Source organism: Microtus pennsylvanicus, chromosome 12 (genome assembly GCF_037038515.1).
Source record: "Microtus pennsylvanicus isolate mMicPen1 chromosome 12, mMicPen1.hap1, whole genome shotgun sequence".
Classification (NCBI taxonomy): Eukaryota; Metazoa; Chordata; class Mammalia; order Rodentia; family Cricetidae; genus Microtus; species Microtus pennsylvanicus.
Window position 1 is genome coordinate 26,493,482 of NC_134590.1, and position 25,905 is coordinate 26,519,386.

Consider the following 25,905-nt stretch of genomic DNA (forward strand, 5'->3'; position numbering starts at 1 on the left):
GATGTTTTCCAGGTTCCTGGGGACAGCAAGTGTCTCAAAAACCCGTCCCTGGCTACGTTTTACTTCCACCAGAAACCGAGCTGCGTCCAGTTTTTCTCCCAAGGGCGACTTGCCGACGGGCACAGTTCCGGGCTAGTTGGGGAGTGGGCGTGGGAAACCGGGAAATCCAAACCTGGTATCCAGGGAGGGGTGTTGCCGGACGCGAGGAGTCCCCGCCCCTCCCAGCAGTGACCCCGCCCCTGTGCTCTAGAGTTTAGCGGGCGCTCGCGCTCTACCCTGAGTCCTCGGGACCCCAAGAGAGTGTAGGTCGCGCGGGACGCTACCTGGCAGAACAGAAAGCTCAGATTGCGTCCCGAAGTCAGGATAACCTGGCTGGCCAGTGTCCGCAGATACCTCTGCAGTTGTGGCCGGAGCCAGGGCGCCCCTGCCCCGCGCTCTCCCCGGTCCTGCGCTGCAGGGCGCGTATCGCTTCTGTGACTTCTTTGCGGGTCCAGGGACCGAGAAAAGAGTCCGTGACTGAGAACTGGGCTCTGTGCCCAGCGCGAGGTGCAGGATGGAGAGCAAAGCGCTGCTAGCTGTCGCTCTGTGGCTCTGCGTGGAGACCCAGGCCGCCTCTGTGGGTAAGGAACTTACTCTCTGAAAGTAAGGCGGCGAAACCGGGTGCGGGCGGAGAGCGGGGATGTGAGAGAAGAGTATCTAACTCGGAGAGAACTAGGGAGCTGCCCTTTGGTGTCCTTTCATTATCAACGGGAAAACAGGTTCAAAGACTGGCCCGAAACGACCCAGCCAGTGGATGGTCTCCACAGCTCTAGCCCGAACTCTAATCTCCCCAGGGTTTTGGTGGGATCTGTGGTGCAGAGCCAACACAGCCTAGGACGCTGGGGAGACTGGAGTGAGAAGGCGCTCTGAGCAGGGGCAAGAGATGCCCCCACAGGCAAGAACAGGCAGTGAAATGCCTGCAAGCGAGCGCAAACCGGGCGCCCTGCGTGGCATTCTGCACTCCGGGCCGGCCGAGCCTCCACGGAGTGGAGCAGGGAACCCGCCCCCTGCTTTCTGGGCTTTAGCTCCCGCGCTTGAGCGCACCGACTAAGTGAAACGAGGTCTCTTCATATGGCGAAACTTTCCTCCCCAGCTTTCTTTTGTGCAGAACACTACTTTCCTCCCCTCTTTTGTGACAGTTACTCCGGGTCTCAAAGTAACTATCTACTTAATACCCCAAAGCGTTTGGTCCCGGGGTAAACTCATAGTCAGAAACCGAATTTCAGAAATCTCTTGGGTTTGGCACTTTTCATGTCGCTTAATCTTGCCCTCTGCTTCAAGGTTAGTAGCAGTCATGTTCTTGGGTTCTTGGTACAACTTCCCTTCCCATCCATTCCCTTCCCTCCCCTCCTTTTCCCTCCCCTCCCATTCCCTTCCTTCCCACTCTTCTTCCTCTATTTCTGTCTCGTTTCCTTCTTCGTAGCCTCAGTCTGCAGTTTTCCCAGTCTCACCCACTGGAGAACAGAGGGTCAGAAAGTAAAAACTCAATTCTGTACAAACCTCCCTTGCCCCAGAAGAGAACTACGTGCCTTAAAAACACTGGCGCTGATGTACAGTACCAAGATCATCTGGCCACAGTTACTGAATTTTCTTCATAATGACTCAGTTCATCAGGCCAGTTCTGTCATGGGTGCTCATTTGTCCCTGACAAACCCCCCACTCTTCCCCTTTCTGGGAAGAGAAAGACAGTCTGGAACATGTGCTTGCCCTGCGTCCCACAAAGAAGTGAGCTGCTTTGAAGCCTGGGGTGTTCCTAGTGCAGCAGTTTAACAGCAGCCCAGCTCCCTGAATAAAACGGAGGCTGCCCTTTCGGAGTGTGTGACTTGCTTAATTGGATTGGACTATAATTGGTGCCATCGAATTCCAGAGACAGAGCTGCTGTTGTTTTTCCTTCTCGTCGTTGAGCGGGAAGGATAACAGTGCACAAATTAATTAATGCTGGTTATGGGTTTCGAACATAAAAGGGCTTTTATTGTGCAGTCTCATATGTACCTCTTCCAGTCAGAATGAACTTTCTAGGGGAGAGAAGCCAAACTTGCCAATGAAAATGAATGAGCTCCAATGGGGGGGGGGGGTATTAGTCATTGATGTAACTCTCCAATTATTATCGATAACCCTGCTGACTAGCTGTGATTGTGGATCGATCCCTAGAATAGCGTGGTGTTGCCTTTGGCTTCTTTATGAATGGGATGTCTTTTAAAGATGAACATAGCTAATATGCCTGCAGTCTAAGATAATCTCTGGGTACACTTTACTATAGAGACAGTCAAGAGGCTCTCATGGCTGGGGCATGTAGATCAGTGATATAACGCTCACGGTCTGGGTTTGCTTCCCAGTGCTGAAGAATAGAAGTCTTTGACTGCAGAGGTGGGTGGATACATATTATTGAATGGCTAGGTATTTACTACACGTTTTCCCTCACGCATCTGCCCAACTGACGGGTTCTTTTTCATTTGCTCATCATGAGAGCTGTATTCAGTTATTGTTTTGGGGCTAAGGTTTCTCAGTCACGTTTAAAATCTATTTACCAAACAAACTGTTTTTATTTTCTGCTTTTCAAACAAAGTAGCGTTCCATCATTGGAAGACTGGTTTATGGACATTTTAATTGCTTGCCTAGGTGAAGGGCCATGACATCTTCTGGACTGAAAAGTGTCACGTGGATGGTTTGAGTGTGACTACCCAGTTCTGCAGTTGCCTCAGGGTGCTCCACGGAGCACTCGTGACACAGTCATGTTAAACAGCATCGTTTGCAGACCTGGGAACATTCAAACACTGCATAAAGTTCAGAACCATTGCCCAAATGCATGTCGTTAACACTGTCAACTACCTTCTGAGATTTATTCATGTCACTTCATTTCCAGTGTTTCAAAATATGTCATCAATCAACCCATCTAAAGTTCTATCCGCAGCGTGTGTACATCAGATTAGGTTGGGTGTGTTCTGGGTGCTTTGGCTATGGATTGCTTCGCACATCTGTGTAGGTGTGCGAGAAGCCGTGCTGTCGATTAACCGCCTGCCTCCAGTTGTCCACATAGCGGCCACGGCGTCATGGCACCGGCTATTTGCCCGTGCTCTCTCTATTCACACGGCCTCGTATTTGTTCACAGGCTCTTATTTGCCCAACAATGTCAATGCCAGCTGAGGCCCTAAGAGTCATCTGCTCTTGGTTGGTGTGAATTAGAAAGCCTGGACGGCTGCCTGGTATTAATTAGTTATTTTTTTCCTTTGAGACAAGTCGCACTATGTGGCCCAGGCTAGCCTCAAACTTAGGACCCTCATGTTTCGTTCCTCTGAAAGCTGGCCTTCCAAGTGTTCACCACCAGGCTAGGCAGGTCAGTTGCTTTTCATGCTGAGAGCTGGAAGATTTTGATATCCCTTGGCGTGGTGGGCAACTTTGCTTTTAATCATGCTTTTAACGTGCCTGATGACACTTTACATTTAGGTGCCTGAAAACTAGTTATGCTGTGATGTGTATCTCTCATGATGTCTTTCTGCATTGTCATCTGTAGGTAGCATGCATCTTGTGTCTGGAGCTTTGTGTTGGGATGAGCTCAGAGCTTTGATTAAGGAGTTGAGAGCCCCCCCTTGTAGCTCATTAGAGCTACACTATTTATAGTTCTGCTCAGAGAAAAATTATATTAATATGCATGCATACATGAACTTGAGAAACGTTTCTCTTCCTCAGTTTATTTTCCTTCATCTAAATGTGCTGTCTCTAGGAGCCGCTACCTCAGCGTTTGCAGCTCAGTCACCAAAGGAAATCTGCTACACAGCATGATAAAAGACAATGGGACAAGGTCACAGTGGCTCCTGTCCTTCTTGGGGGGTGGGTAGGGGGATGAGCTGTATAGAGATCTCTCTGGGGAGTTTGCATTAATCAGCAGTTTAGTCAGATGTGTATATCCTATGCTTTACAAGAAATGTCAGTGAGTCCTTTCCCAAGGGCCTGAGATCATCAGATGGGGGTTCACCGGGTTTCAATGTCCCATATCCTTTGGTAAGACCTTGAAGTTGGCAGGGAGGGAAAACAGGAACTCCACCCTAGCGCCGTGCACTGCAGAACTGTTATGTTGGTTTGTGACCATCTGCCCATTCTTCCTGTTATGACAGAGCTTGTGAACTTTTACTGGGAATGGGGCATGCAGCAAATTCCACTTTTATACAATGAATTGCTGAAGAGGCCATTTAAAATTTGGAGTGTTCTTTGTTTATGGAAGGTGTTTCCTATTGGGTCCGACTCTTATCTAATTTGTTTCTAGTTTTGCCGGGCGATTCCCTCCATCCGCCGAAGCTCAGCACACAAAAGGACGTACTTACAATCTTGGCAAATAGAACCCTTCGGATTACTTGCAGGTAAGGATCCACTTTAGATTCAGATTTCCTGTGTGAAAGGATGCATTGTTTACTGAGGTCACAATAATTTCCATTACTCAAGAATTATAATAGTATTGTTGTAATTGTTTATAAGTCATGAGACTTCTAAGAACTCATGTAATAATGAAACAATGAGAAAGGTCTTTTCAAACTTTTGTACTATTTTGCTGGGCCTTTTCAACACGTACAAGCATTTTTACACAAATGCAACACACACACGTACACACAAGCATGCATACATGTAAATGTATGCCAAACTGACATGTGACAGACATTTATGTCTATTGATAAGTCAGTCAAGTTAAGGACATATTGTTATGACATAGAGTTGAAGTTTGAGCCATGTTCATGTCAGTTAGAATGGCTTTTGGACAACTTTTTAGCCCTTTATAAGAACTGTATTTTACAAATGAAATTCTGTCTATAGCAGCAATTTAGTCTCTAGCCAATACTATTCCTGACCATATGTCCTGTTGAAAACGTGAGCCTCATATTCTGTCTTGATGTTTGGGGCCCCTTTTCCGCTTGCCAGCAAGAAGCCATGCTGTTCATCTGGATAAGCAGGGCAACAGCACTCTTTGACAAGAGGCCTTTGAAATTTGTGTTTCAGCCAAGAGGCAAGAAAGGAAACCTAGAGGAAGTGTAGGTGGATGTGGTCATGAGAGACCTGGAGGTCTCTGCAGAGCTGCCTGGTTTTGGTGGAGATGGTGATAGATTCAGGCATCTAAGAAGAGTGCTTGGTCCCGCAAAGAGCCCTCACAGCTTGTAGCCATTGCTTTATATCTGAAGAATACCAAGTGGTCCACAGAATAACTCAGGTCTGATTTAGGTTGTTGCATGTGGCCTAGGCCTCTTATCTAAGGTCTGCAAAGTCACCAGCAATACCCCGCCTTTAGGGGTAAAACAGAAACAGAAAGCTGTAACAGGAGCTGTTTATCATCGATAAATCATGGCATTTCCAGAGATTTCCCTCTACCTATTCTCAGACACAAAGGTTACTTAAGATCTGCAAAGGTTCCCACCTCCCTTTAGAAATGACAGAAACACTTCTTATGTTCTTGGCAAACCCTAGAGTGAACAGGTGACGTCATGAGAGTTTCAAGCTCTTTGAAGGAAGGCTCAGTGGGTCACACTCTTTTATTCATATTGACTACAAAGCAATACAAGTATTGTCTATCTAATGTGACCCTTGAGAGGTACCACGAGTCTCTTCTCTCTGTGCCCTCTTTGCTCCATCGCCCCCATACCTCCATGATGACTCTGGCTTCTCTGCTGTGTCCCCAACATGCCACATGTGCACTGGTCCCTGTCCTTCCCACTTACTGTTCTGCTTGAAATGCGGTGCCTCCTGATGTGCGTAGGGCCAGCTTGGCCAAGTTCCTCCCTGGTCTTTGCTTCTTTCATACTTTTCTTCAAGCCCGAAATCACCACCCTTTATACAAGCACTTGCGCTCTCTCGTCGTCTTTCTCCCACGATTAGAGTGAGGACCCATAAAGGAATTGACTTATTTCTTCTTGGTGTGCACTGGGCAAGTGTTCTAGCACAGAGCATTATATGCCTGGTCCCTTAAAGCATCCGTTTTTTTGTCCTTAATGGTGCTCAGCCACCATATATGCCTTTAAAATATTTACTGAAAGATGAATGTGTCAACTAACAGAAAACACGTGACCGTGTGGGTGACTTCTGAGATGGAGTATGTGGTCTTCGGTGGCATGTCCATGCAGACTGTAATCGGTGTCTGTCAACTTGAGAGTGTCTGCTGAGCGTTTATATACATGTGAGAACCAAACCTCCCATTCTCTTCATCATAACCTCGTGCCATGGAGAGTCACATTAATACTTTCCTGGGATATTTTTCTCAGGGGAGAGAGGGACCTGGATTGGCTTTGGCCCAACAACCAGCTTGGTTCTGGGGAAAGGGTGTTGGTGACTGAGTGCAGCGACAGTGTCTTCTGCAAGACACTCACAGTTTCAAAAGTGATTGGAAACGATACCGGAGCCTACAAGTGCTTCTACCAGGACGTCGACATGGCCTCCGTCGTTTACGTCTACGTTCAAGGTAAGCAGTGGACCGGAATGTACTTTCCACATCCACTCACCAGGTCTACAACACAAGAGGCCCAAGAAAAGTTGAATCCAACAGGAGGCTTGTTGAAAGGCTGCTTGCCAAGAAGGAATATAAAAGCTTCTCTCCCAGGCTTCCTCTGAGAAAGGACTCTATGACAGTCTGAGCTTCGGTCTGAGCTGCGTTTCTCTTCTTCAGTTAGGTCCCTTTTCTGTGGTGCTCGGAGGTTCTCTGTGAGCCGCTGTGGGCTATAGGGACTCGTAAAATGCCTTCAGCTGTTTGAGCCCCTGGGATCTTAGTGATGGAGGGAGATGGGAGGTGAATTATGGCAAGGTTTCTGTGGTGAGATAGGTTATCTGTAGCAGGGAGGAGCTTTCTACAGGAATGCATAGCGCAACAGCAGAGGGCTCTGGAGGCTGTTTTCCTTTACCCTCCCCCATAAGATCTTTCCTTTCCAGACTCACACTTTATAGAAAAAAAATTCACACACCCATGTGCAAAGCCCAACCCCCCTCAGAAGAACCCTCGAGGACTGCATTACTTGTTTTTGCTTGTGTGATCTGAGAGGACTTGGCTTTTAGACTCAGCTCCAGGGAGATGCAAGGAGAGTCATAGGAAAGTCACTTCATAGTTAGAGCGTGTGTTTTATTTTGAGAGGATGAATATCTGTGTGGGCTTTTTTTGTACACTTCACCTTTGAGGGCTAATGATTTGGGATTGATTTATAAAAGCCCTCATTTTATGTCAAAGGATTAACTTAGCTTTTGCCTCACATCAAACGGTTAGTTTAGCTCTGTGAGCAAGTTGTGTAACTTAACATCTTTATAAGGAGAACTACAGTGTAATATGTATCCAATGTTTAGAGCATGAACCATGATCTCTTTTATATTTTTAAAAATGGCACACCACCTTTTCTTGTGAAAAACCCGCCTTCACTTATGGGATGCCTGTAATAGCATGCACTTCTCAGGAATATAAAGGTTGCATTATATAGTATTTGTTTTTTTGATTTTTGTGTGAATGAGAGTTGTGCATGTATGTATGTGTACTGTGTGGGTGCCTGCTGTCTGTGGAAGTCAGAAGAGGGCATTGGACTCCACTGGAACTTGAGTTACAGATGGCTGTGAGCCACCATGGGTGCTGGGAACTGAATGCAAATCCTCCACAGGAGCAGCCAGGGCACCTAACTGCTGGGCCATCTCTCCAAGCCCGGGTTGCATTATGTTTGGCATGAGCATCTTGCACTGTGTTTCTTGCAGAGAAGGATGAATCTTCAAAGGATTTTATTTGTTCATCTGTATGCAACCTCCCATCCTGGAGGATCTGAGACAGGTGACAATTACTTTTAAATTTTTTTCTAGAAGCCACTATTACCAGACAGGAAGGCTCTTCATCAGGGCAGCACCCTTGCAGATCTGCCCTTCCATTCCAGTAGGGACAGTCTATGGAAGACCACAGCCCAGTGACCCAGGGTGCCCTGGCGATGCTCAGCGGTTGGGTATTCTTTTTGCCTAGGGTGAGGAAAGTCTAAAATGGAGTTCTGTGCCCTCCTCCTCACTCCACAGAGCTGAGGGAGACAAGGCTTGGACCTTGGGGGAATGTCTGGCTCCTTTTGATCTGACAGTCTTGGGAGATGCGGCTCTCTCAGAAGACTGCAAGGATTTCCTGCTCTCGGACTGTCTGGAAACGCTACAAGATGAGCCTCTCCCACAATATCTCGTTACTTCCTTCTCCCCGAGTCAGGAAACCTGGAGACATGCAAAAAGTCATTTCGTGGGTTACAGTAAATATTTTATTTTGAGAGGATGTGTGGTTGTTTAGTGTCCCTTTGTTTATTTCCCCTTTAGGGCTACTGAAATAGAATTGAGCCACCAAATAACTTTAGCCTTAAGTCAAGAGGTTAGTTTAGATTTCCAGGCTTGCCCCGAATGAAGCAAGTCATGAAATAGTCTGTCTGTTAACATGTGCACGGGGGGGGGGGGGGGGGCAGGCAATAGCAACAGTGGTGGTCTCTAGCACTGATTGCCTGTGTACTCAGTGCCATTGGATACACCGTGAAATTCTGCTCCCGCCTCAGCTTAGCCTTCTGTGTTGGGTTATCCAAAAGTTTGGTCATGAAGTTTAACAACAGGAAAGAAAGCATTGAATGTATTATTCCCTATGGACAGGTCCTTAATGTCCCCCTCTGATCCCCACTTCACTTCCTCCGTCCTCTGACCCACCTAGCGGTGGATGGAGCCAGGAGGTTGGCCTTGGCCTCATACCATAATGGCTATGACATGTGTGTGGGGGGGGGGGAATCAGACCTTTGCTGTTGAAAGGACTTAGCTACTCTTCTGCCCTTTGGTTTCATCAACTCTTTCTTCGCCTCTGAAAAGGCTTGATCAGATGTGTGGGAGGTAGGAACTGAGATGTTATCTCTGAGATTTGAAATGATGACACCAGGCCAGGTCCCCTGTCTCGGGGGGGGGGGGGTGGAGAAAATTCCCAGCCACGTACTGACTCTGTGTGAATAATCTCTGAAGGATAGCAAGTCACTCTGGCTTTTGGCTTAATCTTTTGGCACTGTGGTCTCCCAAATATTCATTGTCAGAGATATCCGTAAGTTCTAAGTCTTGAACTAAATGCAGTGGCTATTAAACATTGGCGCATGGTGACTTTTTGGAGCTCGCAGTCTCTAGGTATTATAGAAATCATTCTTTTGAATCGCTGGAATTGCTCTTTTCTCTTAGCTTAAAGATTCCAGTTTCTTTTCAGGTCATTTATATTATTTGCCTACTGAAAGAAACAAATTTTTAGCATCATAAAACTCATAGTTTCAGTGTATGAATTTAAATTGAAATGTTTATTTTATAAAAATTATAATAATTTATTAAAGCATGGAATTTCTAAAATAGATTCTACTATTAATTAATTCTACTATTATTAATGCTCCACGTGGGGAAGTTAAGATCATTGTTGGAGTTTACATTTAGATTTTCCTCTCTCTCTCTGTCTGTCTATCTGTCTCTTTCTCTGTCTGTCTGTCTCTCTCTCTGCATGTGTGTCTGTGTGTATATGTTTCTCTCCCCTTCCTTGACCATAGCTTTGAAGCCAGATATCTCCACGCAGACTCTAGTCAAAGATACGGGCATCTTTGCTCATGCCGGCTGTCAATGACAATCATTCAGTCATTCGGTTAGGGTTCATGGACACAGGAATTCCAACTGTCCTGCTAACACCTCACTGGGAGAATTCACTTTCCTTCCAGATTACAGATCACCATTCATCGCCTCTGTCAGTGACCAGCATGACATCGTGTACATCACCGACAACAAAAACAAATCCGTGGTGGTTCCGTGCCGAGGGTCCATTTCAAACCTCAACGTGTCACTCTGTGCAGTGAGTTGCCTCCTTTTCAGTCACCTCCTACGTTTCCACAGTTGTTAAGCCTCTTTGCCGATGCCCTTCCTGCTTCCAATGTATGTCAACAGTGAACTGCAAAGACCCCGTAGAGCGGGTCAACCGCACCACAAACAAAACCAACTTACCTTCTTGAAAGTAAGATGGATCCTTCAGGGGTCTTTAAGTTCGGACAGCACTGGGTAAATGTTCGTTGTTTCTTTGTTGTTATGCAGAGATATCCAGAAAGGAGGTTTTTCCCGGATGGAAACAGAATCACCTGGGACAGTGAGACAGGCTTTACTATCCCCAGTAACATGATCGGCTACGCCGGCATGGTCTTCTGCGAGGCAAAGATCAATGATGAGACCTATCAGTCTATCATGTACATAGTTGTGGTTGTAGGTAAGTGGGCATTTCCCTTCTGTTCCATTAGTAACAATTAATAAAGATGGCTTTCTTCATGAAGATCCTGGAGAGGAAGGTGTAGGGCGAAGGGCAAGGGATATGGAAGATGTTAGCTCAGGATATGGTGCTGGTCAACTCCTTACAAATGCCCTTCCCTACCAGACAAACCGTTGCAGCAGGGGGACAGGGGGTATTCCTCCTTTCCTGCCAAGGCCAAGAATAAAAAACTCACCACCAGAGCTCATTTTATGAAAAATGCAATATTCAGATCACTGCTCTCCACCAGTTCTTTTAATTGTATCTATTTAATGGAAAGTTCAACAATTTACTCATGTGGGCCCCATTGGCCTAGACTTTATTATTCGTCAGGTTCCATTGGTGAAAACACTGGAGATAGTGATTTGTGAGTCACCATAAACCCTCTTCCTTAAAGCCATCCAGCAGCAGCGAGTCCCCCAAAGAGAAGTGATGTCACTCGCTCGCACCACTTTAAAGATGTATGCCGAGCCCTGGATGTCTTTTCCATCTCCCTTTCTGTTTTTATCATTTCCTTGCTCCAGGACATAGGATTTATGATGTGACGCTGAGCCCCCCTCATAGAATCGAGCTATCTGCGGGAGAGAAGCTTGTCTTAAATTGTACCGCAAGAACTGAGCTCAACGTGGGGCTTCATTTCAACTGGCAGGTCCCTTCTTTGAAGGTAACACAAACTGCCCAAAGCCAGACCTCTGAATACTTTGATTATAAACCCTAATGAAGTTTGCTTAAGAGATATAGAATCCCTTCTGGTCAGATAAATTATAAAGGCTTTAAAACACATGTGCATGTGAGCTCTCTCTCTCTCTCTCTCTCTCTCTCTCTCTCTCTCTCTCACACACACACACACACACACACACACACACTAATGAACCCAGACTTTAATATAAGGAGCCTGGCAGAATACATAGCAACCATGAAAAGACACCTTACTAGGAATCCCAACCCTTCTGCAGCTGGGCTGTGCAGATTGGTCTCCACTAAGTTATTAATCTTTTGACATTACGGTATTTCTCTTTTCTCTAAAGTCCTCGATCTGTTTGTCCCTTTAAGAGGTGAGCTGAGTTCCGTTTCTCTTTAGACAGCTCTATTTGTATCTACACTTGACACACATCTCATTCTCATTAGGTGAAGAAGGCTTCAAAATCCTCGCTCAGTTCCCTGTATTTCAGCTTCCACTCATTTCTTCTGAATCCCAAAATATGTGTCGATGTGATGTTTAAATCCTCAATAGTGGGGTCCACCAAGGGTCAGGACTGGATTCTGCGACTCTCTAGGAGCTACTGGAGAGTTAGTGTTCTACTGGGCTGTGAACTTTTACTAAAATCTCTTTGTTTTTCAGCATCACCATAACAAGATTATAAACAGGGACGTGAAACCCCTTCCTGGGACTGAGTGGAAGAAATTTTTGAGCACCTTGATAATAGATAGCGTGACCAGGAATGACCAAGGGCTGTACACCTGCATAGCATCTAGTGGGCGGATGACGAAGAAAAACAGCACATTTGTCCAAGTTCATAGTAAGCGACCGTTCTCTTGCTAATACACCGTACCTGGGAGAGTCAGATGACTTATATCAATCTAGGTTACCTCGTTCATTCACAAGATACTTTTGAGTCCTTGTTAATGAGGGCACAAGACCTAGAGGTCAACAGCTTAGCTTTGGAGTCAGGAACTTGGGTTCAAAACCTCAACTTTGAAATGACCCATGATACGTGCTCACTAGGCATCGCTCGTTCTAGCAGTTGCTGCGATTGTTATTGTATGTAGAGTGTTAGTATGAATGATGGTCAAATGATGTCAAAGATTTCAGTTTACTGCAAGGAAGGTTAAGAAGCATGCACTTCTCCAACTGGGGAAATCCAGATTCAGTTGCTTTCTCTGTGGTTTTAGGTAAATCACCCGAATTTTCGATTGTGCCCTCTTATTTACATAGCTCTCTCAGTTTAGATCACTTATGATATGAGAGCTCTCGCTTATGCTTTTGCAGGCTTACTTTGCAGCTTACTGGGAATAGTTTGTTTGTGACATCAGGGGCTTGCAGGTGCTAGGCAAGTGATCTCGCATTACGTCCATTAAGGGAAGCGAAGGCAGAAGGGGGGTGGGACACTTAGGAGGCTGATTGTTCAAATCCAGGTGAGAGATGGTAGAGGACTCGGGCTAGGGTATCTGTGGAGGAAGAAGAAGAGATGAGATCCTGGATCTATTCCTAAGACATAGTCAACGTGACTTGCTGGTTGATTCGTTGGCGGTGTTAACGACTTGAGCTTTCAATACAAAAGGATGGCTTGTACTTACTACAAGCAATGAAGCAGTGACGTCTCTAAGTGAAGAGGACCGGGTGGTATGGGGTTTGGAGAATGGTGTTGAGTTCCTTTGGAGATGCCCATTAAACATCCCGGGGGAGATGTTTGATATGGAGACTTGGAACCCAGAGAAGTCAGGGCGGAGGTGGAAAATTTGTATGTATGGTAGATGTTTTGAATCGGAGACTAGATAGAAGGGGGGACAGGTAAAGAGAGGAGGTCTGAGGAGTGAGTGCTGGGATGGTCAGCTCATAGAGTGTGGGGGAGGGTGTCCCAGGAGCAGGGGATAAGGTGTGTCTGCTGCTCACTGGGGGATTTAGAGGAGGTTGTGTGGAGGAATGGATGCTCCAGGTTCACGAGAGAGCAAGAGTGAGGAGAGAGTTCTGACAAGGGCTACAGGAGAGACAGTGTTGGACTCTCAGAATGGCGGTATATCCATTAACCTCGATGTCTAATTTTCACTTGATTAAAAAGTCAAACCAAGAGGGTAACTTGGCATTTATGAGAACTGTTGCTTTTATTTTCTTCTAGCAAAACCTTTTATTGCTTTTGATAGCAGTATGGAATCTGTGGTGGAAGTCACAGTGGGCAGCCAAGTCCGAATCCCTGTCAAGCATCTTAGTTACCCGGCTCCTGATATCAAATGGTAACAACTGCGAATCAAAGCCTAACATTGGTCTGCTAGAAATAAAATCCCTATGTTGTAGTAATTCCGGGGACTCTCTTCTGTAGGTACAGAAACGGAAGACCCATTGAGTCCAATTACACAATGACAGTGGGCGACGAACTCATGATCATGGAAGTGAGCGAACGAGATGCAGGAAACTACACGATCGTCCTCACCAACCCCATTTCAATGGAGAAACAGAGTCACGTGGTTTCTCTGGTCGTGAATGGTGAGTCCGTTCAGTGCCTCCTCTGCCCATAGTTGACTAGGAAGAGAGAGGATGGGTCTTTCTCCATCTCTCTCCTATTGCATCATCCTCATCAGTAACTTTGCCAATGCATGAAAAATGAAAAACGACCCAGGGAGGTGGATTTAGAATGAGATGTGGCATAGCATGCCCTGACCATGCCTCCTTGATGAGTCATGTGAATGTGCTGTTGGTGGCCGCATGCAAGGTCAAAGTTGATGGTACCCTCTAGACCCTAAGCTTTGTGAGCTCCCATTGCTCCTGCCCACAAAATGACACACTGAGCGAGGATTTGGAAGACTCTCCTTTGGGATGTTTTCGTCTGAAGCTTCAGCTTCTTTGCTCCTAATATGTGGCAGCCACACAGGAAACCTGGGGAGGCTAGTGTCGTTGGCTGGTCTGCTGTCTGATCGGAGGACATACTTTGGGTCTGTCCAGAAAAGATTATAAACTTTTGATTTAAGGATGATTTCATCTTTACTTTCCAAAAGTAAAGAATATTTGGGGCTGGGGACAGAACGGTACCATGGCCGGGTGAATGCAGAAGGTACCATGCTATCTGCCGACTTGCTTTTTTTCTTATAGGGCTTCTTAGAGTCGTCACTATGCTCACGAATATGGCCTTCTCCAGTGGGAGAGGGAGAATCCTGAGGGTTTAACTAGCTTATGTGACTAGAGCACTCTTCCTCCCTCAGGAAACACATTAATATTTTGCTTCAAGCCCAGTTGGAGAAATGCTTCTAGGGTCATTCTTTGTGTTCCCTACTGGCACCAGACATTAAAACGTCAAGATATTGTCTCACAACAGTAATGTACTTCCCACGTGTCTTGTTCCTCCTCTGGGTGTCTGCCGGGCATGGCTTCATTTCTCTTTTTTCTTTAGGGAGTATTTAAAAGATAGCAGGCTCTGGGATAGTTGTTTAGAGGGGATTTGCGAGAGGGGAGGAAGACAAAATGTGATAAGTACAAAAAGAAGAAAATAATCAGACCACAAAGACAGAGAGACAGACGGAGCGCAACCCAATCGCTCGCTTCATGAGGTCACACACGCAACGAACCTTAGCGTGTCCCTTGCTGTGTGCAGTAAACACAGTCGTGAAGTCTGGCTTCTGTTCAGAAGTCAGCATGTCTACCTTTGTCCTGGATTTTGCCATTGATTAACTGATGCCCTTGGGCAAGTCTTTCAATGTTTACCTCATTTCTTCTCACGTGTGGAAAGAGAGCCAGAGTCATGGTTATGAGAACTGGCAGTCATTGGAAATCACCTCAGCAAGACGTGGTGCACAAGAAACGTTACCCTGGTGGTTTTCTCTCTGTAGCCTCACCCCATTCTTGCTAGGCTGGAGGACGTGGAGAGTAATATCGTTCACGCAGAGCGAGCGAGTGTGGCATGGGTGTGGGGAGCCTGCCTGAACTCACTCAGCTTATCAGCGGTTAGTTTTATGATAGCATAAGAATTCAGGTTCTCTGTCTCCAAGTGTAGATGTTCCTTTGGAAAACAGGCAGAGGTGAAATCATCTGAGTACAAAGGGCAGAGCTGGACGCTGAAGTCCTCTCCTTGTTCCTCATAGCAATCAGGCAATTCACGGGTTGTCTTTTCTGTGTCCAGTCCCACCCCAGATCGGAGAGAAAGCCTTGATCTCTCCTACGGATTTCTACCAGTATGGTACCATGCAGACTCTGACGTGTACAGTGTATGCCAACCCTCCCCTGCACCACATCCACTGGTACTGGCAGCTAGAGGAAGAGTGTTCCTACAAGCCCAGGTGAGCAGAACCATGTGCTCCATTTCACTTGCCATCTTGCATTCCCTTCTGGCCAATCTATGCCATGATTCCGTCTAAATCTACAAGGCTATATCTCCCAGGACATCACCCTTAAAACGGTACTTGGATTCTCCTCCCGTTTTCCTCTGGGTCTTGAGTTTTAATAGACACCTTGGCTTGGGGCATCCCCCTGTGTGAGTCAGCTTTCTTCTTAGTTAGCCCTGATGTTGGCCTCTCCCAATGAGTAGTGTTTGCTTCATTTGCTAATTGCCAGTCTTTGGATCGTCTTCTTTCTGTGAGCTGGGGTTACCACGTTACTCATCCTTATCTGTGGGAAGGTCCATCTCTCAGAGGAAGTGCCGATGGATGGGAGGCGGCGATAAACCTAGCCCAGGCCTCAAGAGCCTCAGGCCCAGCTTATCAAGTTCTCCCACAAGTGCAGACATCCTTAGGGAAAACAACAGCCAGCACCTTCGACCTACCACCCCAAGCATTCTCCTTCCTGTTGTTGTTTTTGAAAGAGTAAGCACTAGTTTCTTCCTCAGCTGCTGGCCATTTCCTAAACAAAAGCCTCAGCCCCAGAGAGGTGGCTGTCAGGAGCCCAGTGGCTTCCAAGTTTCCTTACCTTCCTTTGAACTGAATTAACTTGAATTATCCTGTTGATCCGATTTATGAATGGAGTCCTGAATCGTTGATCCGATTTATGAATGGGGACTTGATCCCAAAATAGCTGCTTCCCTCCTGTATCCTCAGTCGACCAGCTACCTTGGGCCTTTCCACTGTCGGTGGCATCTAATTTTAATTGGCGCCAAGCCCTGTAAAGCGTTAGCCTGTATCGAAAGTTATCGCTGAGAACATGATAACCAAGGTCTGACCCTTTCTGGTACTATTGATTCAAATGGAAGAGAAGCCAAATCCTGACACGCTATGCTTTCTCCCTCATACAGCCAAACAAACTCATACACTTGTAAAGAATGGAGGCACGTGAAGGATTTCCAGGGTGGAAATAAGATCGAAGTCACCAAAAACCAGTATGCCCTAATTGAAGGAAAAAACAAAGTGAGTTTGATCTTCTTGGTTTTGAATATCTTTCTTTCTAGCTCTCATTTTGAATAGGAGGTGGTACAACAACATGCAAAGGTGTGTTGGAGGTTATTAATCAAATAGTCTGTGTGATACGATCTACAATAGGGAAGTTATAGAATCAGCCTGGTAGAAAAAGAAGGTGTGAGTTTTACACACACACACACACACACACACACACACACACACACACACGCACACACCACAGAACAAATTATGCCATTTGCAGAAAGACGGAGATCATCACATTAAGCAAAATAAGTCAGACTTAGAAGTACAAATATGTTTTCTCTCATATAAATCAAGATGAAAAAAGACACAAAGGTAAAAAGTACTATTGGGAAGAGGAGAGGGCTTATTTGTACTGAGGAGGGGGACCAGAGAAAGTAATTGGGAGAAATTATATTCTACCTGTACAAAAATGTCATGACGAAGCCTGTTACTTTCTACAATTGATACCTACTAATTTAAAAAAAAAGAAAAAAAAGAACATAGTACTCATAGCTTACCCACAGTTTATTGAAGAGAAACAAAGCACACAGTGCCATCCAGTGTACACACCCATTGAAAGGTAATTCTGATTCTGTACATGGGAAAAATGAAATGTGTGCATAACACGCATTAAAGCGAATCCTTGAGGGTTTCCAAAGCATGTCTGCATCCTATGTGCAACTGCCTAGTTAGAGCTGCTTACCTCGAAATGGGGGCGGTGTGCAGCGTGAAAGGCAAAGGCAGGTCTTAGCGTCTGGGGGCTGATGGATCCGGGCTGTGTGTGTGTGTGTGTGTGTGTGTGTGTGTGTATTCAGCCTGCGTTGTTCATGGCTTGGGACTTGTATATCCACAGACTGTCAGTACTCTGGTCATCCAAGCTGCCAATGTATCAGCGCTGTACAAATGTGAAGCTGTCAACAGAGCTGGGCGAGGAGAGAGAGTGATCTCCTTCCATGTGATCAGTGAGTAGACCCTTTGGAGGGCAGTGGGGGGAGCGGAGTCCCTCGGGAAGTGGGTGCTGTGCTGTGGAGGCCTCTGCTGTCCTTGGGGTTTGTGTGAGGAGCGTGGTGTGTAATTAAGACTTGAAGGAGACAGAAGTGAAGACTGCTCAGGTGGCCTCTGGGCTTGCATCAGAGTTCACGCGCCTCTTCTGGCCTGAGAGTGAAATCCTTCCACGTGCTTTAAGTCTCTAGCGCGATGCTGTGTGGGACTTGTCCTGTTCCCCAGTTAGTGTGACTTATGACTCACTGGAGTTCGTGATGTTATCTGTGGGTTTGTTAGAGAACAGCAGCGGGGCTGAGCCTTCTGGAGGGAGTGGAACGGCGTGAGAGCACTGTCCTCTGCCTTCCAGTGATCCTGGTTTTGTCTATGTAGCCTGGTTTTGTGGGTAAACTTGAGCTGATTGTGCTGGCTTAAATATTTTAGTGTGAGATAATTAGTCATAATAAATGTAGTTTTATTGCCATGTGTTAATAAGAGGGCATCGTTAAAGTTTCTTCATGATGATTAAATGCTTTGCCTTGGGTTTTAATTTTTTTCAACTTGGAGACCATATCCAGAACTCAAAGTGGAGTGCAGTAAAAACCTGGGGAAAGTTATTTCTCATTTCCAGTGAATAAACTTTGGGAACTAAATTGTCTTGTTTGGCTCTGACCTTGTAGAAATGGCTGGGCGGTGCAAGACCTAAGTTCTTCACAGCAGCAAGAAGACAGTGATGTCATATGCCAATTTAAGTCACCACCTTCTAACTCTGGCTTTGCATTTCAGAGGGTCCAGAAATTACTGTGCAACCTGCTTCCCAGCCAACCGAGCAGGAGAATGTGTCTCTGTGGTGCACTGCAGATAGAAATACATTTGAGAACCTCACATGGTACAAGCTTGGCTCACAGACATCGGTCCACATGGGCGAACCACTCACGCCAGTTTGCAAGAACTTGGATGCTCTTTGGAAAATGAATGCCACCATGTTTTCTAATAGCACAAGTGACATCTTGATTGTAGCATTCCAGAATGTATCCCTGCAGGACCAAGGAGACTATGTCTGCTCTGCTCAAGACAGGAAGACCAAGAAAAGACATTGCCTAGTCAAACAGCTCATCATTCTAGGTATGTAGGCATTCCTGGACGATGGGTTGCAATGCCTTAAACACAATGTATTTGGGTGTTGTGTTGAGAGTGCCAGATTCTGGGAACTTTTGTAGTAGATGGGCTCACTCCCAGAACAAAGCTAATAATGGTGAGGTGATGCATTTAAATTAGAAGACAGCTTGGCTCTTTCTAGCCTTTTGATGAAGTCACTACCAGCAAGAGATTAGTTCAGACTAGGAAACTTCCTATGGCATCTTTGGGCATTCAATGATTAAAATCAGAATGTTTGTGTAATACTGTGAGCAAAGAGCATGCCAGAAGCTCATAGCGTGGACCTAGAAGGACAGGATGAGACCATGGGCAAAAACTAGGTGGTCATACCATTGTGAGAGCTCCAAATCATAAGGATAAAAATTGGTTTCTGTTTGTTTGTTGTTGTAACGTTAACCATAGAACACGGTGGTATACACTAGGTTGTAACTCTAGCCACAGAACACAGTGGCATATACTAGATGCTCAGTGTGATACCTGCTTCACAAACAGTGAGGCGAGGGATGAGTTTAAGATCTGGAAGATTCTAGATTCTAGAAGATTCTAGAAAGGGTGATACACTCGTTGCCTGCATGTCTGTGATATCTCATGTGGTCTAGGGTAGGTGAAGTTCGGAGAGATAAACTTGTGATTAGCAAGCCTTTTACATTCCCTATGGGGATGTTTTCTATGTCCTGTCTAAACTTGTACTTTGCACAAAACCAGGGAAATCTCTACTCTATCTCTAAGGAGATCTGGTGAAGTTAGGGAGTATCTCTTCCTTTCCCTTCATTTCCTCCTTTCTTTGCTGTGCTCTTCAAGATTTTTGTGATGTGTATCTTTTCTGTTTTATAGAACAAGGAAGAGAAACTTCCTAGGTTAACTTATCTACACCAAAATTTTACATGAATAACATTTTTTTGAGTGGTTTGGCTTAATTTAGAAATAGGCACCTGTGTAAGGTTTTCTGTTCTGAAGACATGGGAACAGAAAGACAGATGCTTTTGAGCCAAGTCATACCCAAGACCCTAAAAATCACACCCCACATAGGACCAGCTGTGTGCCCTTCAAGGTTTTTGTGCTGTGTATCTTTTTTGTTTTATAGAACAAGGAAGAGAAACTTCCTAGGTTAACTTATCTACACCAAAATTTTACACAAATAACTTTTTTTTTTAGTGTTTTGGCTTAATTTAGAAATAGGCACCTGTGTAAGGTTTTCTGTTCTGAAGACATGGGAACAGAAAGACAGATGCTTTTGAGCCAAGGCATTCCCAAGACCCTGGAGATCTCACAGCACATAGGAGCAGCTGTATGATGTGAACATTAGTAGCTGGTCCAGAGGTGGAAGAGTTTAGAAAGAGATGTGAAGGAGGCTCCTGGCTTAGCCATGCAGGAAGAGCAAGATCACAGTGAGTGGGTGTGGCTCTATAAGGATGCTCCTGCTCTTTCCCCGAAATCTGTTTTTAGAAACTGACCAGAGTCCAGCACCTTTGTTGAAACTCCGACGTAATGCATTGTAGAGACACTTGCAGTTTCTAAGTGTTAACGTGGATTCTTTCCCCGTAATTCTTTCGATGCCCATTTGATTTGGAAAAGGTCTTTCTGCAGCAGATAGATTACCTGCAAGAGGAGGGTAAAGCTGGTATTATGCTGTGCATGTAAACAAATGCCCATGGGTTTTGTGTTTGGCTTGTTTGTGCTTTAGCAGGAATTACACCGACTTTCAGGCTCACGATTTCTTTTAATAGCACAACCACTGGCTTAGTTATAGGGATTGGGGTGAGATACTTAAACCCCTGAGATGCGATCACCTCACCTAAAAATAAGGCGAATGGCCTGGCCCTCATCGTATATGATGGATAGTAAGTATTAGAAATGATATAAAGTTATCCAAAAAATATAAGTCACTCCCTATGTACTTCTTCTGAATCTTTGCCCTTCCCAGGGGAAAACATGATGAAACTGTACTTTTAGTGCCTACCACTTTCCCTTTGGGAAAGCCTTGTGTGATTAGAGGGGGGAAATACTATAATCTGAAAAGCGCCATCTCCCAAGAGTCCCAAATCTTTATTTTGTGACTTGTATGTAAGGTGGCTAATGTGGACACGGAAAGGCTGCCATGGTCTGTCAGAACTGTCCCTCCTTAGTTCACCCAACGCATCCACCAGCATTGGGTTTCAGTCCACTTCATCAGTGGGCTACTGCTTCTTAAGTTTAGACTGTCCAGTAGTGACAGGACACCAAAGCTGTTCACATAGTTGGAACCGTGGGCTCTATGGCTTTCTTTTTATGTGTATAGAGCGCATGGCACCCATGATCCTGGGAAATCTGGAGAATCAGACGACGATGATCGGTGAAACTATTGAAGTTGCGTGCCTAGCATCTGGAAACCCTACACCACACATTACGTGGTTCAAAGACAATGAGACACTCGTGGAAGATTCAGGTGAGTGAAACTTGTCTATTTCTCTAGTGGCAGATTTTTTTTTCAAGGATGCTATGTAAGACCGCTGTCATTTCTTGGTTTATTTCAAAGCAGGCAGAAAGCAGTACTTATGAGACAGCTCAGTCAGTGAAATGCTTGCCAACAAGCCTCAGGACCTGTGCTCACATTCCTAGAACCCATGTGGGAAGCTAGATTCAGCATCCTTCTATAATGCCAGTGCTAAGGGGAGGGGGTGTTGGGGGGTGGAGGACAAGTGCATTCTTGTAACCATTTGGCTGCCTGTCTAGCTGGATCATTGAGCTCCAGATTCTGGGAGAGACCCTGTCTCAAAAGAATGAGGTGGAAAAGAATAAAGAAGACACCCAACATTGACCTCTGACTTCTATGCATGCCTCCTCCCCTACATGAACACACAAAGCAGTATTTAGGTACAGGAGCCATCTGGCTCCGAAATGAGCCATCCACCTCTTTAGAGTTGGATCCTAGCCCACGATGAAGGGCAGCAACTCTTCTAAACGTTTTCTTGGATAAAGCTCAGATGGCATCATCAGAAATAAAGCAAACATTTCCTTCCACTTGTAGGCATTGTACTGAAAGATGGGAACCGGAACCTCACCATCCGAAGGGTGAGGAAGGAGGATGAAGGCCTCTACACCTGCCAGGCCTGCAATGTCCTAGGTTGTGCCAGAGCGGAGACACTCTTCATCATAGAAGGTCAGAGTGACATCATGGAACCATGGCGTGTGGGTGGCTATGCTCTTCAGGATGGTCAATTGTCTCAGATGTCAATTATTGGGAATAGATGTAGTCCAGAGTTCAGAATATTTTCTTTCACAAGTTTAGTAGGTATTTTAAGGAAAAGATCTACATCTAAACATAAAACTTATTTAGGCATTATATAAACCTATACACATAATCTAAAGGTAATTTCATGCAATATTTTCAGTGCACCTATCCTTTGCCTGTGGCTTGTCACTTGAGGGAAGGGATGAGCACTCAGGAAGTTTCAGATCATGGTCCTCTGGGAATTCCGAGCTAGGAATTCTCCACCTGTTCTTCATAATCTGTCGTCAATGGGCATGTGTTCTTTTAACCAGAAAGCAAAGTTAGCGGTGTGCTTCTGCCTGTAGAATATTTCCTATCCACACACTTCTCACTGTGAGAAAACGTTTAGCCAGAAGCAATGTGTATCTTCTGGTTTTCATTTTGTTTTAATGGCCAAGTTAACTTACAGAAATGGCATTCCAGTATCTACTTGGGAAAAAATAATATATTTGGTGTTGACATTGCTATTCAGTTAGTGACACGGGTTCAGAATTTTTGCTAGAGCCAAGACAGGATTCACTCATTAACAAAAGATGATTGCTTTTTTAACAATTGAGGGTTATTATTGAAAAATAAAAGGAAACCTCTTTCCCTCTTATCTATCTATCTATCTATCTATCTATCTATCTATCTATCTATCTATCATCTATCTATCTATCATCTATCTATCTATCTATCTATCTATCTATCTATCTATCTATCTATCTATCTATCTATCTATCTATCTAGTCTATCTATCTGTGTGTGTGAGCACTGGATTGATGTGAAATCCACCTATTTTTCAGTCAGCAATCTATGACAGACTATTTCAACTTAGGAAGAACATGACTGATTAATTTTTTTGATCTTCTTTTGTAACCCACTAAGAGAACAAGGCTATTGTGTGACTGAAGGTGTGGTGTGCAGGGGTGACTGAGGGAGGTTAGAGACGGGTTTGGCAGATCTCTAATGTCTCACGGTGCAGATGTGGGTTCCTTTAATTAGTCAACTCACGTCATCGAATACTGCCTCTGGAACTACTAGCATGCTCTCACATCTGTAAGAATGTTAGGATTCCGCAAACTTCAGCGGCTAGTGAAGATGCCAGAGGGCATGGTGGTTCTGTCTCTTCCAAAGGCATCGTGTCTTAGTGCCGATCCAGGGAGGATGCTCCCTTCAGCTCTCTTCATTAGCCTTCTGCATTCGGTTACCCAGCCTAAGTGGGCACAGTGGCATGGGTATCGTGGAGATTTACCTGGGGAGAGTAGCACCATGTTCAACTCTCAGATGTTCCTGTGAGAATATTCATATATAAACTGATAGAGGCAGTTGAACCTTTGGCCTTTTTTCTGTATATGTGGGTAAGCTTTTAGATCTTTACATTAAGATAGAGGGAGAATTGCTTCTCTGGGAATAGCAGAGAAACCGAATCCTCTTACAGACACACTCAGAGCTTGTCTCCCAACTGGTAACTCCTATTTTGCCAGCTAATGGACTGCTTGTCTTCTGGCTTCTGGGTCATCCCCCCAGCTCAGGGCTTCCTTCAATTCACACTAAACCATATGAGTGGAGAGACAGAGACCTCAAGTGATAGTTGTATCCTTATCTCCTCCCCACTAATCACTTGGTGCTGAGAGCCTTCTGCCTGTAATTCTCCACTTGGAACACACCCGGGAGAGGAGTCCTCGACTTTCCTTGCCCTGCTTAGTGCTGTCTTTCCTCTCTCCTCTTTTCACAGCCAGTGCGCTCTCTCTCTCTCTCTCTCTCTCTCTCTCTCTCTCTCTCTCTCTCTCTCTCTCTCTCTCTCTTTCTCTCTCTCTCTCCTTTCTTCTCTTCTTTCAGGCTTCTGCCACAGGATGAAGTATTGGTCAGCTCTATTTGCACAGACCCGGTACAACCCTTGAACAACCCACCAACTTCCTGTGTTTCTCAGACAAGTAGCTCAATTTTTCAAATCTTTCTTCAAGCTGAAAACTGAAAACTTCGGCCGGGCGGTGGTGGCGCACGCCTTTAATCCCAGCACTTGGGAGGCAGAGGCAGGAGGATCTCTGTGAGTTCGAGGCCAGCCTGGTCTACAAAGGGACAGGTTCCAAAGCTACAGAGAAACCCTGTCTCGAAAAACCAAAAAAAAAAAAACTGAAAACTTACTGAAACAGTGAAGGAGAGTGACATATTCAAAGCAACAAGTTCATAGTAGCTGTGTGGTCACAAGTTGCTGCCTGGGCAAAGGGCTTCCCTTCTTTCCTTGTGTAGTTTCCTAAATCACACCACACACACAAAATCAGACGCTATTACCCACAAATAGAAAGAACTTTTTTTTCCCTCAAAAGAGGTCCCTCACCGAACACATCCTGTAAGCATCTCTGAAGACACTTACACCTACGGTTCGTTGTTTGGGAATCTTATTCCTGGATGCTTCCCTGACTGGTATGCTGCTGTTATCCTTTAAGCGTGTGGTGGACTCTGTCAAACTGATGGAGTCTGTGGTTGTTGGTCCCTCGGAGTCTTGAAAGCGGATCAGCCTGAGGTCTTGCCTTCTATGTCACACTTGGCGCCTTCTACCAAAGGCTGTGGGTTCCCAGCTGGTGATCCCTCGCCTGTATCTTCCAGGTGCCCAGGAAAAGACCAACCTGGAAGTCATCATTCTTGTGGGCACTGCAGTGATTGCCATGTTCTTCTGGCTGCTTCTTGTCATTGTTCTGAGGACCGTTAAGCGGGTAACAACACGATGTCCCTCCTGCCCCTTGCGTATTGGTTTCTGTGATTAATGGAACCTGACTGGTCTTCTTTCAGCCGCTTCTTCCCATTGTTAGTGGCTCAGTGGGCACATTTTCACTTCAGCACAATAACATTCTTGTCCATTTTCTTTGGCTGAGCTACGGGCATTAATTGATGGAAGCCACTAGAGGGGTCAGGGGTTTGGGCTGTCCACTGTAATTAAGATTTAGAAACTTTATTCGGAACTCATTTTGGGAACTAAAGAGGCACTAAAAGGAGGGTTATAATAGGACTTCTCTTGAACTTTGGGAGTTTTATTGGGGAAAGAGACACTCTGAATGGGTCCCCTATTAAACAGCAACAAGTATACAAAACAACAAGCAAACAACAGGATTGTGTAACTGGGAGGGTTTATGCTTTCCAGGCCAATGAAGGGGAACTGAAGACGGGCTACTTGTCCATTGTCATGGATCCAGATGAGCTGCCCTTGGATGAGCGCTGTGAACGTTTGCCTTACGATGCCAGCAAATGGGAATTCCCCAGGGACCGGCTGAAACTAGGTGAGTTGTCAACTGCTATTAACTTGACATTGGTTTTACCAGCCCACCTAACTCTCCTTTGAGGCAATGGCCTGTCTAGATTATTCTTACATCAAATGATGTATTCTTATTTGTAAATATTAATTGTATCTCCTGATTTTGGGTAATCACCCTTATAGCCTTTTGGTGATGAGGAACCTGTATAACCATCCAAAGCAGGGCACTTTGGAAGGTGCAGGGGAAAGCAGGCTGAGGGAGTAAAGCGGAATGTGGGTCTAAATGGAATACAACATCCCTTTAACCAATCAGAATCTTCACATAACCCTCTGGTAGTGTGTCGAGACAACCAGATTTTGTAATTGCCATTATCACCGGTTCCAGGGAAGCCTCTCGGCCGTGGTGCCTTTGGCCAAGTGATTGAGGCAGACGCCTTTGGAATTGACAAGACAGCGACCTGCAAAACAGTGGCTGTCAAAATGTTGAAAGGTAAAAAGCACAATGACATTGTGATGTGGTTCTCTTTATTTCGCCCTTCGTTAAGCATGGCTCTGTGGATAGGTGGGACAGAAAGCCCCTGGCTGATAGTGCCTTTGCACAAATTAGAGACAGGTTCCTCCTTTGGAGCCTCATGCAAGGGCACATGTCTGGGGGGGAGCAAGGATCAACTTACACAATTCTGTTTAGTGGTCCTGGTTTTGTGAGGGAAAACTCTCTGGTTCTATTAAAATTGTTCCTCAAAGTATTATGATGCAAACTGATTATAAACCCTTTATAATCAGTAAAAAATAGTATAATGCAAAACCATCATGTTCTTTTAGAATTAGAACATTCCAAAGAACTTTCTGAAGGTGCACTGCAAAGTAAGAGTGGCTGTTCAGACAGAGGAGGACGTGGGTGTTCTTTTAGACACCGGC

General features: G+C 45.3%; 1 protein-coding gene across 1 annotated transcript in view; it reads left to right on the plus strand.

Moving 5' to 3' along the window:
• The first annotated feature begins 214 nt into the window (after positions 1 to 214).
• The window catches only part of Kdr (kinase insert domain receptor), a 43,894-nt gene continuing 18,203 nt past the window's right edge, over positions 215 to 25,905 (plus strand). Inside the window, exons 1-18 of the mRNA XM_075942974.1 lie at positions 215 to 620; positions 4,301 to 4,394; positions 6,279 to 6,475; positions 9,732 to 9,862; positions 10,099 to 10,267; positions 10,831 to 10,970; positions 11,649 to 11,826; positions 13,144 to 13,258; positions 13,345 to 13,508; positions 15,136 to 15,292; positions 16,240 to 16,351; positions 17,220 to 17,328; positions 18,134 to 18,472; positions 20,784 to 20,930; positions 21,513 to 21,644; positions 24,345 to 24,451; positions 24,877 to 25,012; positions 25,373 to 25,477. Coding sequence (XP_075799089.1) covers positions 554 to 620; positions 4,301 to 4,394; positions 6,279 to 6,475; positions 9,732 to 9,862; positions 10,099 to 10,267; positions 10,831 to 10,970; positions 11,649 to 11,826; positions 13,144 to 13,258; positions 13,345 to 13,508; positions 15,136 to 15,292; positions 16,240 to 16,351; positions 17,220 to 17,328; positions 18,134 to 18,472; positions 20,784 to 20,930; positions 21,513 to 21,644; positions 24,345 to 24,451; positions 24,877 to 25,012; positions 25,373 to 25,477 — 2,599 coding nt within the window. The 5' untranslated portion in view covers positions 215 to 553. The remainder of the gene's footprint in view (positions 621 to 4,300; positions 4,395 to 6,278; positions 6,476 to 9,731; positions 9,863 to 10,098; positions 10,268 to 10,830; positions 10,971 to 11,648; positions 11,827 to 13,143; positions 13,259 to 13,344; positions 13,509 to 15,135; positions 15,293 to 16,239; positions 16,352 to 17,219; positions 17,329 to 18,133; positions 18,473 to 20,783; positions 20,931 to 21,512; positions 21,645 to 24,344; positions 24,452 to 24,876; positions 25,013 to 25,372; positions 25,478 to 25,905) is intronic.